Genomic DNA, 15203 nt, shown 5'->3' on the forward strand with positions numbered 1-15203 from the left:
TGTCTACCGTATTTTTTATGTGGCATCGGATTTTTTGACACGTGGCTGAGAATTAAACCCCCAGAATTAATTCAGAAAATGAAAACTCTTGCATGCGCCTCTATTGTACTAATATTAAATTAAAACTAAAATGTAACATATATACAGATTCATCTTTTTGCAAAAGTCTTGGTCCGGGTTAAAGACAAGGTAGATCAGGGTTCAGGAACGAAGAAACAGTTCCTCTTCTCGGATTTTTTCATGTGATGACGGCTCCATAGTTGACCCATAGGCGGAGATACACTTGGAAGTCTGGGGGGGGCACGGTCATTATCTCCCCCCCCCCGTATCTGCGCCCATGAATTGACCTCGAGGAGTTACTGTAGAGCCTAGATGGCAGATGATTCTCATGCTGAATTCAATTCGTCATTGTCATCGTCATGCGGGACTTATAGTGTGTAAGAGTAGCCTGTTGTCCTGCAGAGTGTGATTTTGAGTCAACTGTAGCAAAAAGACTAGTCATTGGGGAGACACAATAGAACTTTGGATATTTGACACTAAGGTTCGTGAGCACTTCGGATGAGCATCTACAGCAGTGGTTCTTGACCGGGGGTGCGGACAGGACAGAAGCGGATTTAACGGCGGGCGCACCCGGCGCTCCCGGGGCCCCGACTTCTAAAAGGCCCCGAAAAACCCAAACTTCACACTTTTTTATAATTTAAGGGACCCAATACTACTTCTGCGCCCGGGGCCTCGACCGACTTTAATCCGCCACTGGGTGCGGAAGAATATTTTTAAAGGTGCGAGATGTAAAGAAAAATTATAAAATGTTGACTGATTATATATTCAGGAAAATCGAAATGATGATAAGAATTTAATTTTTCTTAAAAAAATATGAATCCTACCAATATTTCTACTCCTCATTTCTTGGCTTTCGCTTGCGGAAATGCTGTATATCACGCGAAATTTGCGTTATAAAAGTTTCTCTTTCGATTAGCGATCGTACTTGTTTTCTATTTCGGTTGAGAAAAAATAACATTACTTACCTAAACTATTTCGCGGTTTGTTTGCATTGGCACCTCGTGTTATTAGCATGTGGTGCTTAGATATTGATACTGTCGTGAACATGACTCTGGGAAAACATCAAAAAATTTAGTGAAGTGTCAAAGAAACATTAATTTTTATAGTTGTTGCTGGAATCAATAAGTGAAGAACTGTTCAATGAATTTGTTTCTTGTTGCTGCCCTCTGCCTAAAGGTTTTTCTAGGAGTAGAACTTTTGCGCCGTGTGCAGCGTAAAAATGCCGATTGGTTAAAAACCGGAAATTCTGGTTTTTTTGACCAATCAGAGTTTTCACGCTGCGCGCTGTAGAAACCTGCTCCTAGGAAAACCTGGCTTAACGATCAGTCGCGTATTTACAGAGAGGCTTAGAGCGGGCTTTTTTAGCTCAGGGTTGCAAGTTCAGAGGGGCAGCAAATTTGAGGAATGAACAAGAGGAAGTGAACAAGAAAGTTAGTATAATGGGAGAAGGACGGCAAAATTTTTATAAACCTCAATAAATCAGCCTCTGCCCAGACAGAAAAAGGGCTAGGTCAGCGAGTAACCTAGAGAGTGCAAACACGTGATTGAGCAACAGAGCGAATTAGAGCGCGAGCAAGCAATCACCAAAAAGAGTGACTTACAGAGTGAGGTACCAGGTCAGTGAGAGACCTAGAATGTCTGCGAGCATGTGAATGGCCAAAAATGACCTAGAGCATGTGTAAACGTGTAAATCAGCGTTTCTCAACCTATGGCCCGCGACCAGAGGCTATAAAGCAGACCGTGGACAGAGCCGTCTTGAGAGCATCATGGGCTCCCGGGCCAAGTGATTTCATTGAGGCCCTAAATCGCAAATTCTCGAAAATCTCGGGCCCCGGGCAGCGTTAAGATGTGACAGAAACTTCCAATTTTTATTTTCATGCATTCGCACTGCTGGACTTTGCCAGTCCCGATATTTTATAACCTTGTAATGCTGTTATAAAATTAAACATTATTTTTTTTTTTAGTTTTAGTCTCATTCATACGACAAACTTGAATAGTGGTTACGAAAAATCGCACTTGTAATCATCCCTGGTCTAAAAAATTCAATTTTTATCTCTATCAAAAAACACTGATGATCTTAAACTATTATTTTATTATTATTACATTTATTTATTATTATTTTGGGGGGGATCACGTGATATTTCCTATTTCCCCCCCTTTCTCTCTTTCTATGGAGGCTTTGAGGGACATACAAACGTACCCAAGGTAACCAACATGGCGACTTCCTCAGCGGCTCATGAGAGAAACAGATCTAAATTAAAGAAATGCATTTTTTCTTTGTGATGGGCACTTGACACCTTTACAAAAAAATTTTAGAAGTTCCAGTTATCGATCTCTGTTTTTTTATTTAAAAAAAACATGCTTCAATTAAAAATCTACGGATTTTCTTCAATGTAATTTTACATTATTAATTATCAAAAAATCTTAAAACATGAATTGATGCAGTCGGATATACAAAGACAATACGGAGACGTTGATTTTCATACTTGAGGAGATATAAATAAAAAGTTGAAATCAAAATGTTATTTCTTGGATATTCAACTCAAAAGTAGGTCCGGTTAATTATTTTATATTCAATTTTCTAAGCTTTTTGCCCCCAAGAAACTCAATATCTCGGAAACCAAGAATTCAATTCAATTTTTGAAATTATTGAAGATATTAGATAGCCTCACTAAATTTCCGCATTACTACAGTAAAATCGATAATTTCAACATGGATTTCTATGGGGATCACCCTGTGCCTGTCCCTCAGAGTGATGATGATGATGATTATTATGACGTCTATTCGTCTCATAGTATTAACAATTATGTTCGTATCATCCATTATTATGTTCCGTAAGTAATTTTATTTATTTTTTATACGGTGTTTCATTTTTTATTAATTAGGGAGCAATTGGTGAACCTGGTATATCTGGAAAGCCTGGTCCTCCTGGCCCACCGGTGAGCATCGCATGATAATTTTTTGAATTTGACGTATTAAAATGAATTTGATTAGTTAAAAAATTCATAATATTCACATTTTATTCCGATAAACACGGGTATGATCGTTATGCATATGATCTACGCTCATCTAGATCGTTAGATATAACTGAAAAATCTAACGTCTAACTCAGGCATCTTCAGCTCGTTACTCGCAAGCACCGCGGTGCTCTCCGAAGCATCTAGAGCGCTCAATGCTCGTGTGCGAATTTGTGCTCGCGAGCACTTGCAGAGTGCAACCAATTGGTGACCAATTGGTCAACGTTCTAATTAAACCACCTTGTACAAATTGCATTCAAGTATAAATTGTAATGTATTCGTATAGTCAAATTTGCCGTAAGTGTACTCTTCTTTTGATTATGGGTACAGGCAGTGCTCGCAACACGAAAAAGGTTGAAGACTTCAATAATTAGAATGGTCTAATTATTCGCCACATTTGTTGTGACCATACAACCCGCATGAGTGGATACAGACTCCTCGTACCGGGGGATGGGGTGAATCACCAAGGGTGTCTATTGTGAACAAAGGAGGGAGCGGATGTTCACCTTAGCACCCCAACCTGCGCCAATAATACAATTTTTTTTCACTGAACGGGGGAGGCTGACGGAATACAGGGAGGAACCCTGTATCTGCTTGTGATGTGACCCGTATTTCCCTCGACATCACCTGTAGTTTGACACGTAATTTTGACCGTCCCAACTTTTAGAAAATGTCCCGTTTTTTCCAGTATTTTCAATAAAGTCTTTTAAATTTTTATTCTTCATATTCAAAGCAAGTATTAAAATTAATTTCCCAACTTATAAATTACATCATATATTAAGGTGTATTATGATGTGATTGCGTCTTTAACTTAAATATAATTTTTCATCTCGCATATTATCTGTGGTGTTTGGTCAGAACATGATATCTCCAAAAAATGGCTTTTTGATCTAGTAGTGTCTTGCTAATTATAACTAATTAGAAGTGAGATAAATGTACACGAATACGTGCGTAGGCTAAAGAACATGCTGATGTATTATATTTTCGTTTGCATTTGTGTGTATGCTTTATTTTTTTTTTAAATGACAATGAAAATGCTTATATCTCAAAAATATGATTTTGGAGTTATCATGTTCTGCCCAAACACCACAGATTTGTCATGTTAAAGGTTTTTTTCGTATAAACTTCGTTTAAATCCACTGCGATTTGCGCAATTTGATTGACTCTTTAAAGGGCAATTTTTCTCTTTCGAATTTCTGGATTCTTTTGGTGATTCATTATTGTTTCAGAATACCATTGAAGGAAATAACTTCTATTTTATTAAATATGTTCTCACCCCTCCCCTAAGTTTCGTAGGGGTGAGAAGTAATTGTCTCCAAGGCCGTAGTGTGCCTTCTCGGGGTCTCGGGGCAGACTTTCTTGGGGCCCCTTGGAAGGTTATTATTATGCAAAATAAGTGTGCATTTTTGTGAGGGTCACCATTCCTCTCAATGCCTCAGAGAAAATTCTCTTGTCCTTGCAGGAAATCGAACCTACGCCTTCTCTCTCGCCGGGAGAGCGCCCTAGACTACTAGACTACAAAGGTAACGGATCAGTGCCGTCTTAACGCGTGGGCCCACCTGGGCACGGCCCGGGGGCTTCAAGAGAAGAGGGGGCCCACAAAAATTATATCTGGTTGAAATTTTCTAGAATTAACCAGGTGGAGCCTCAGAAAAATCACTTGGCCCGGGGGCCCATGATGCTCTTAAGACGGCCCTGTAACGGATATCGCAATCTTTCCTTGGAGCTCGTGTGCACTAAAGGCGACCGTACATGGACAGTCGGACCTCATTCAGGCCAAAGCTCACAATTCCTGACACTGCCACCAGATGGCGACTTATTCGAGGAGGATGTCACTCTCCGCTATCCATACGAAGGTTTTTAGTGTCAGCAATTACGACTATTAATAAGAATATTAGCTAACATATTTATTTGTCGTGTTTTTTTTTTCAAATTAACGTCAATTTGCAGCAGCGCTTCATTTTCTCTGATTGCAACTTTTCTGTGATTTTAGCAGTAATTGGCAATTTTGCCTCTTTTTGGCCCTGTCCCGTATTTTCCGTAATTGAGGAGGCCGTATTTTTCTCACGCAAATATGGTCAGCTTTGTACAGCCAATATTCTGTAAAAATACAGAATGTCCTGGGAAATACGGGACGTATGATCACCTTCATTTTACTTCACTACAGACTTTCTCTGCGATTAGCTGCAGTAGGCTGAAAGAAAAAAAAAGAACTTTCACCATTTTTTTTTTTTTTTTTTTTTGCGCCATTTGGTGTTTTTTGAATGAACATTTTGGTAATTTTTAGTGACAGATGGCATGCCTATGTCCTGTTTTCGTCTCGACCATACATCCCGTATTTCCGGACAGTCCTGGTTTTTTCTGTTTGTCTGTTCCGACTTTTTGCAAAAACTTCGCTTTCATTCTTCAACAACTCATAAATTACATTGCGATAATTACGACTACAAATAATGTTTCTTTTTAATTCACTGCAATTTGAAGTGATGTTTCATATCCCTCGATTGGCGACTTCACTGTGATTTTAGCACGTGTTGGCAACTTTGCTCACTTTTGCCATTATTTTTGACAATAATTAGCAATGTCCCGTATTTCGAAGCCCAATTTCACGTATTTTTCTCGAGCAAATACGGTCATCCCGATAAAAACGATCAGCCAGCCAAAAATAATGAAAACATGAGAAATATTCTGTTTATTTTTGCCCTGAGATTTTCCCGCCAATTTTGAATAATTATGCTTCAATTGCTGCATTCAACTAACTTTACGAACGTTATGAAGAGTACGTTTTTTTTTCTTTCTTTCAGCCTAAATAGCATTTAATGCAATTTATTTCTTACATCAAATGAAATTTCTATAAAACTGAAATCATACATGAAAATCTAAATCTTATACCGAATTGAGCAGTTTCTCCTTTCGTGAACGTTTCTTCCAATATAGCAGTTCCCACACACTTTTAGTGGTTTTGGGGACCCCCCTCGGAAATTACCCCTACAGTTATCTATCAGCGAGAGAGAATAATATTCTCGAACAATGGGCGGCATTTTATCCAGTATAGCAAATGTAATGTAATAGCAATCATCGCCGTCTTAAAGGCATGAGCCCACCCAGGGGCCTCAAAAGAAAAGGGGTCTCACAAAAATGAGACTTGGCTGAAATTTTCAAGAACTTGCCAGGTAGGGCCTCAGAAATATCACTCGGCCCGGGGGCCCCATGATGCTCTTGAGACGTCCCTGATAGCAATGCCTACTGGACTGCAAAATAACTAAAATGTTTCAAGACCTATCTATCGTTTTGCCACAAATAAAATTTTTGTGAAATCAACAATATTACTGCTGTAGTGTACCAATCAAGGCCGTCTTAAGAGCATCATGGGCCCCCGGGCCAAGTGGTTTTTCTGAGGCCCTACCTGGTGAATTCTAGAAATTTTCAACTGGATCTCGTTTTTGTGAGGCCCTCTTCTCTTGAGGGCCCATGCGTTTAGACGGCGCTGGTACCAATGTTATAGCAGTGCTTTCGCACGTTAATTTAATTAAAACTTTTCTTTTTAAGAAATTTATTTATGTATATTTTTTTTAACATAGCATTAATCTGTAATTCGACAATTGAGCCATGGACTCTCAGGAAAAAAAGCCATTGACCCTATGGGGGGGTCAGGAACCCCCAATGGGGAACTGTTGTTCTAATGCATTTTAGGACATAAATATTTTATATTCTTATGCTTAATTAGTACTGAAAATAAAGAGAGAGAGAGAGAATTTAATTTATTTATTATTTACACTATACTGTAGATATTTTAAAATTTTGTTTGGCTTGAGAGACCACAAAAACTTAAAACCCAATGAACTTATATGTTGAGACATTTACGTGCCCTCTGTTAGCTACTTTGGAAATTGCCTGAAGATATACAACTTTATACATGGCGTGTGACATTCACGTCAACAGAATTAAAGGTCCAGTAACGAAGTAACGTGAATGTCATGCTATATAAATTGATTGTGTAAAATCCAAGTGCAGTGTTTACTCATAGGGTATTTAAGTCAGCATTGATTAGGTTGATAGAAATCTTGAAATTGTGTCAATTATTTTTATTTTAATCACAGTACTAATGGACTTACAGTAAATTATGTATCAAATGAGTAAATACATAAAACTTATAAATAATATATACATAAAATAATAAATTACAGTATAAATGAGTGAAAAGCTTGAAAAATTCCTTTTTAAAAAAATAAATATAAGAGTATTTTCAATTTTTTTATTATTAAGAATTTGCACATTTAAAAAAAATTATATAGCATTATTCTATTTTTTTAGGGTCCACCTGGTAAAGATGGAATCCCTGGTATATCATCAGATGTTCCAACAGTTTCTGTAAGTAAATAGTTTTTATAAGTACATATATATATATATATATATATATATATATATATATATATATATATATATATATATATATATTGTTTTTTTCAAGAAAAGATAAAACTTTATCTTGATGGAATGGAAACATGATCTTGATGAATTGAAAAGTCTTTATAATCAGAATTTTAGTAACATCAATTGGAAATTTCATAATAATCATTTCTCCATGATAAAAATATTTCTGTTTCATGATATACTCTTCAAGTTCCATGAAAAATTAACACACTGATTTTCAATTTATTTTCAGAATGTGCCAGATTTCTTCCAACCTGGTGAGAAAGGTGAAAGGGTAATTGCGACTTTTGTTCTAGAAGAAAAAATCTTGAAAACTAAAAGAAAAACTCTCCAATCTTATTATTTTGTGGAAGATAAAAGAGAATTTATCTTTCTTTTTTTTCCTTTTTCACTGAAAAAAATGTAGGGTGAAAAAGGAGATGAAGGGCCACTTGGTGCACCTGGACCCATTGGATCGAAGGTATTTTAGTACCTGTAGTTCAAATATGATATTTATGTGATTTATCAGTTTTCACACACACATTACAAAAAGAAAAGTTTTTCTTTTTTCCCCTACAACATTCTAATGCAACATACGCTTTTGATAGGGTGAAAAAGGTGAAAGAGGAGAGCAAGGAACCCCAGGTTTAGATGGTGAAAAGGTTAGATGACTTCTTCATTTCTGAACCTAGAGTAGTTTTTCTTGTCAAATCATTTAAAGATCAGAATTTTACTTTTGCATTACTTTTAATTTTCAAGGGAGAAAAAGGTGATCCTGGACAAACAGGAGATGCTGGTTCACAAGGAGAAAGAGTATGTTTTTGTTTTTTTTCATCATCACTTGAAGCATTATTTTAAATTTCTGATTAGAGCTAATTTATAGCTCGCACAAACATTTTCATTGCATTTTAATGTGACATCAGTTTGGTGAAACTAAACTAGAATCTTGCCCCCGTGATAAGGTAGAATGTGATAACCCCTTGGATTTGTTTTACAAAATTCTGCCAACCTATAATTTTATTCAAAGGAAGAGCTTTTATTTGTTTATTCACTTGTTATTAACAAGGAAAAGGCCCCAAGGTGTCGTCCTCAAACAATTATGGCACATAAATACAAAAAAATTAGCAGCGGAATGCAATTATTAAAGCCAAAAAATCATTAAAAATGACGACAGTTGACTACTCGCCTCTCGAGCTTCTTATGGATATTGATAAAAAAAACTTTTCACTTTCTTTTCTCAAACTTCTCTGCTCTAGAAAAAAACTTGGTTATTTCTTTTTTTCTCTCTTTCTTTGTCTGTGATGTATCTGATCATGTATTGTTTGAATGACGTTACTTTAATTTTCTAGAATTGCCGAAATTTTAAATTCACTCTTCATTTCCATTGGCATTTAAAATATTAATATTTACTTTTTTTTGAGTGATCCATAATAATTGTGCCAAATTTTTTTTCATTTTGTACATATTTAAATGAGTAGAACCAGTGGTCATTTTTTCAAAACTTTTTGAACATGTCACCTTGGGACCCTTTCCTTGTAAGAACATTGCTTACCACATTTGTAGTATTTTTTATGGAAATTCAAACCAAAACTTTTGAATGATGATGATGTCACTCTGAACTTATCTTTCAAATTTCTTTTTGTGAATTTATGATTTTTTTATTTATTCCAAAGAGTGGTTTTACTTAAATTTTTATTTATTCTTCTCCACCATAGGGGTTTCCTGGTGTTCCTGGCTTACGAGGGGAGCCAGGTTTAGTTGGCTTTCCTGTGAGTATTGTTTTTTAACACATTTAATTTTACACTGAACAGCCAAAAAAACTGGTAAACCTGCCTAATATCGTGTAGGGCCCCCGCGAGCCCGCAGAAGTGCCCAATTATACCGGGACTAAAACAATTTATTGCTGATTCCGAATGGCAGCGTTCGACACATTTTGCCTTTTTTTTACGCACAGAGGTTGGTGCGCATTTTTTTATAATATTGAATATACACTGAAGAGCCAAAAAAACTGGTTCACCTGCCTAATATCGTGTAGGGCCCCCGCGAGCACGCAGAAGTGCCGCAACACGACGTGGCATGGACTCGACTAATGTCTGAAGTAGTGCTGGAGATAACTGACACCATGAATCCTGCAGGGCTGTCCATAAATCCGTAGGAGTAAGAGGGGGTGGAGATCTCTTCTGAACAGCACGTTGCAAGGCATCCCAGATATGTTCAATAATACAAATACAAATACAAATACAAATACAACGCCACAACAGGCAAAATGCCCAACGAGGTGGCTGATAAAAAGATGCCCATAAAAATATGGATGTCATATGTTTCAAAAATACAGCAACCCAATTAAAAATGCAATTAACACAAATTACAAACAATATATATGTTACCGGCAAAGTATGAAATCCAGGCATTCTATAGAATGCCTAGGCATTGTATAGAATGCCTGGTCGTTTCAGGCAAAGTATGAAATACCGGTTTTATTCTATACTTTGCCTAGGCATTCTATAGAATGACTAGTCATTCTATAGAATGCCTAAACACAATCCAGGCAAAGTATGAAATATCTTCTTCCAACAAATCTCTTTAGGGGCGGTATAAAATATTACATAAAATTAAAATTTCGCAGAATTTTCGTCATTTTTTCCCGGAAACGCTTCCCTTTCGCTCTCGTGAAAAAGGATCTGTGGAGGGGCGGTATAAAATATTACAATTTCTTCGAATTAAAATTTCGCAGAATTTTCGTCATTTTTTCCAGGAAGCGTTTCCCTTTTGCTCTCGTGAAAAAGGATCAGTTGAGGGGCGGTATAAAATATTACAATTTCTTCGAATTAAAATTTCGCAGAATTTTCGTCATTTTTTCACGGAAACGTTTCTCTTTCGCTCTCGTGAAAAAGGATCTGTTGAGGGGCGGTATAAAATATTACAATTTCTTCGAATTAAAATTTCGCAGAATTTTCGTGGATCTGTTGAGGGGCGGTATAAAATATTACAATTTCTTCGAATTAAAATTTCGCAGAATTTTCGTCATATTTTACCCGGAAAAGTTTCCCTTTCGCTCTCGTGCAAAAGGATCTGTTGAGGGGCGGTATAAAATATTACAATTTCGTCGCATTAAAATTTCGCAGAATTTTCGTCATTTTTTCCCGGAAACGTTTCCCTTTCGCTCTCTTGAGAAGGGATCCCTTGAGGGGCGGTGTCGTCAAATTAAATTTCACACAGTTTTCAATTTGAAACGTTTTCCTTTAACTCTCTTGAGAAGGAATCCCTTGAGGGGTGGTGTCGTCAAATTAAATTTTCACACAGTTTTCTTCGATTTTTCCGGGAAACCTTAACGTCTATCTCTCTGGAGAAGGGATCTGTTTATAGGGGCGGTATAAAATATTCCATTTATACGATTACAATTTAATATAATTTTTCCTAATTTTTTTCTGTAAACTTTTCCTTTGGCTTTCTTGACAAGGGATCTGTGGATGGACGATATGAAATGTCACATTTTCGTGAAATTAAAATTCATTCGTCAAAATAAATCACAACTGAATTTAAGCGGGTAATTTTTTTTTGGAATTTCAAATCGGATACGGACAACAACATTTTATCGCTTTCGGACGTTTTTCGTGGAATACCTTTTATATGTTACCGTAAACAAAACGGCATAAATCTGTATTTACGCATAATCACCGGATTTATATCGATTACTATGCATAATCACTGATCAAAACGGATGAAATTATTGTGCATAATAACCGGCGATTATGCATAATCACCAAATTTATCACAATTACTGTATTTTATACATTGCACCAACCTGTAAATGTTGTCAAATTTAGTGCTCAATGATAACAATTCTGAAAAGTGCCCCGCGACGTAAAAAATTTTGGAACCAGTTTTCTATCACTTTGGTCCCTCCTCACGAAATGAAAGTGATCCCCCTTGGAATGAAATTTCTGGCTAGGGGCCTGATGAGACACATAACGTCAATTATTTCACCACTGACCTAAGCTCCCAAAGCTGAAGTAAATTGCTATCCAAAGAATTCTCGTAATTTTGGTAGATTGTAAAAATCGTGTCACTAAGTTTTATTGCACATTTAGGCTAACCAAATTTCTTCGAGAAAAATACCGGAACTGAGGATTTCAAATACGGGTAAAATACGGAACATCGCCAATCATCGCCATAAATGACGCCGAATGTAAGCAAAGTTGAAAACTTTTGCAGAAATCCCTTAAAAAACACCAATGGCAGGAAACAAAGCATTACTCTGAGAGAATTGCAGTGAACAAAACTGGATTCCGCGAAGTACATTGTAAAATAACGAAATAAAACGTTTGAAGGGGCAAACAATTAAATCAACGTTTAGTATTTGCCGTCTTGCAGTGGAGTAGTTTGGGAGCTAGCGTTTTACTGTGGAAGTGTTGGTTCGAACCCCGATTCTCTCGGGCATGGATGTTTATTAACATTAACAAATTCCCTGAACAGATCATACAGGATCTCTTGAACATATTTGAGGATCACTTTATCAAGTAAGTAAAAAAACCATGATGTATGTGAGGTGAATATTCTTATTCATAGTTGTAATTATAGTGATATAATTTATGCGTCGAAAAATAATTTCAATAGTTGATTTTAATAAAGTATAAAACTATAAGCATCTAAAAGTAGGCTTTGTAGATTCTACAATGTAGAACATTCGCGACAAACCACGGCATTCTTGCAAAAAATGTCGGGACAGCCAAAATAAAGTGAAAATACGGGAATGTCCCGGGAAATGCGTGACATATGTGTCATATGCATAAGGTCACCACACAAAACGTTTGCTAAGTAGGCCTATATTTTGCTATTTATCTTTTATTTTCACTGTCCCGAATTTGTTTTTCAAAATGTCCCGTATTTTCGACTAAACTCACTTGACTGAAATTCGCTCAATCTTGACTGAAAACGTGGAGGAAGATAATTTTAATTTCTTACAAATCACGGTACGATTAATTATGATTGTAAACATAAACGTTCATGTCGTATATATATTTGTGACGTATTTCTTTTTTACATAACAAAAACAAGACATTTTTAAAAAAATATCAATAACATAACTTTTATTTCGTGAGATACATTTTTATTTACAGCAATTTATTGTAGTCCTTCTTCGTACATACCCATAAGCATTTCTTTCCCATCAATTTTAACCATAATTATCAATTTTTCAACATTTGACAATTTTTTGAGCGATAGAATAGCAATAAGCAGGGTGACCATACATCCCGTATTTCTCGGGACAGTCCCGGTTTTTTTCTGTTTTTTTTGCTGTCCCGACTTTTTTGCAGAAATGTCCCGAGTTTTCAAATATTTTCAACGAAGTCAATTTGACTTTTTATTCTTCAAATCAACGATTAAAATTATCTTTCCAGCTTAGAAATTACATCACGATAATGAGGCTTTTGGAATAGACATCATAATCATCATCAGCATTGGCGTACTCAAAGGGAACCACCCCCGTCCCCGAGCCAAGATTATAGTGTTATTTTACAGGAAAAAAGGTAAAATCCCCTCAGAAGGTAGAAAAATCTCAATTCCCCCTCAAGAAAATTCTGCGTACGCCTATGATCATCAGTATCACTTGGAGGGATAAGCACAGCATGTTTTTCCCATGGAAATCAATGTTAAAATTGCCGAATTTACCGTAGAAATGTGGAAATTTAGTAGGGTTTTCCGCCTCATCAATAATTTTAAAAATTGAACTGAATTCTTGATTTTCGAAAAATTGAGTTCGCTTAGAAATATGAAGCACAGAAAATTAAATATAAAATAATTAGCCGGACCTACTTTTGAGTTAGATATTCATGCAATAACATTGATTTATATCTTCTCAAGCACAAAAATGAGAATTAATACTTCTGTATTGTTTTATAATATCCAATATCATCAATCTATATAGTTTAGGATGTTTTGAAGTTAATTATGGGCCCATAAATTACACTGAAGAAATTCCGCAGCTTTAATCAAGCATTTTTTTAAGCAAAAGCAGGCAAATCGATAACTTGAGCTTCAAGAAAATTTTCGAAATATCTAGCACCCATCAAAAAGAAAAAAAAACCAATTCATTTCTACGTTTCTTTAATTTTGATTTATGTCTTTCATGAGTTGCGCAGGAAGTCGCCATATTGGTTACCATGTATGTCTCTCCAGAAAAAGGGAAATATCACGTGATTCAAAAAGCCTCATAAGAGACTAAAAACAAGAATATTCATCTCACACATTTGTCATGTTTTTTTAAATTCACTGCAATTTGAAGTGGCGCTTTATTTCTCGCGATTGGCAAATTTTCAGTGATTTTAGCACGAGTTAACGACTTCGCTTACTTTTGGCATCATTTAGCGATAATTGACATTGTCCCGCATTTTCCCGTATTTCGAATCCCAATTTCACGTATTTTTCTCGAGCAAATATGGTCGGCCTAACAATAAGCAATTCTTTACTTATAGTCCGTTTCAGGTTAACTTTGCAGTGAAGGGGAAGCTACGAGGGAACCGCATCACTCGTTGCTATGGGAACGAAAGCCTCTTAACCAATGTATCGATGCGCGGCCTCGGTAAGCTAGGGCCGATTCTCGCCAATCTCACTGAGAAAAATATTTTTTACGTGTAACGTAATTGCACAGTTAAATTAGTAATAATTATAGAATTAAAAGAAAACCACTGCCGATACTTTCAGAAATTAAAGTGAGGTTTTTGAAATCATTTGTTTTGTTTTTTGATTATAAAATGTTTTAAAATTTAGAAAAAAATAATTATCTTCTATCAGCGTGTCACTTACTCTTCATTGATGTGCCGTAAGTAACATTAAAAATTTCAAAAAAGTCATATATTTTTCTGCAATATTTCCCTTCCCTCAGCTGAAATTTATTTACAAAAAAAAAATCTAAACAATATTATGAAAGCAACGTGTAATTTTAAAATACTGTATATTAACCATGGCTCTCAAAAACTTGGGGATTTTTAATTTTTTCTTCAATTTATATGGAAAAAATTAATGTTAAATAAATTAAGAAGAAGCAGGTTAACTCTGTTTTCACGTGTAAATGCAGGAATAGCACCAAATAATAATAATGATACGGAAAAGTTTAGAATTTTTTTACTCACTTTTCTTGCCGAAATTTCCGTCACTCGACCTCCCCCTTCCCCGAACGGTATACGTCGATGCCACTTGTTTTCCCGACAGCTTTAGTCTTTTGTTACGGTTGATGTGCTGCTCATGGTTATTACGGATTATTCTTATGGAGTTTTGTTTACAACGAATATTCAAAAACCAAAAATATAGTATTCAGGAATGGAAGAGCAGAGAACTTTAGCGTGGCTATCTCTGGTGAAAATTAAGACACAACTGTCACATAACAGATGAAAGCCCAAACCACTGTGGACCCCCCCCCCCACTCATTTATTGTATCTCAAGAGACGCTAAAGGCAAGGGGCATGAGGAGAAACAGGTGGGTGGAAGATGACGTTCGTTCGTGCGAGTGGAAGTCGCGACTCTGTCAACACTCTCCGTGATCGGAAACTAAAACTATCCCATAAACATGGCAAAAAATAAATAATTAAAAAAAGGAGAGGACCTGTAACCAAAACTTCTGCACTCATAGAGGGCCTCTCACGTCACAATAGTATCGGCACTCTCGTGGAAGAGAAACACTTCTTGTAATCTATGAGTGAATATCTGAGCTCACTG

At 36.2% G+C, this 15203-nt stretch overlaps 1 protein-coding gene across 3 annotated transcripts in view; it reads left to right on the top strand.

Annotated features, from left to right (window-relative positions):
• Window positions 1-15203, top strand: part of LOC149085075 (uncharacterized) — a 137460-nt gene that overhangs the window by 86100 nt on the left and 36157 nt on the right. For all 3 annotated transcript variants that reach the window (XM_089232858.1, XM_089232857.1, XM_089232859.1), the window contains exons 17-23: window positions 2946-2999; window positions 7389-7445; window positions 7741-7782; window positions 7915-7968; window positions 8096-8149; window positions 8247-8300; window positions 9203-9256. In XM_089232858.1, the coding sequence (XP_089088984.1) occupies window positions 2946-2999; window positions 7389-7445; window positions 7741-7782; window positions 7915-7968; window positions 8096-8149; window positions 8247-8300; window positions 9203-9256 (369 nt within the window). The remainder of the gene's footprint in view (window positions 1-2945; window positions 3000-7388; window positions 7446-7740; window positions 7783-7914; window positions 7969-8095; window positions 8150-8246; window positions 8301-9202; window positions 9257-15203) is intronic.

This window comes from Pholcus phalangioides, unplaced genomic scaffold, assembly GCF_987345545.1.
Source record: "Pholcus phalangioides strain wild (caught in Gottingen) unplaced genomic scaffold, Ppha-v1.0 ptg000007l_1, whole genome shotgun sequence".
Lineage (NCBI taxonomy): Eukaryota > Metazoa > Arthropoda > Arachnida > Araneae > Pholcidae > Pholcus > Pholcus phalangioides.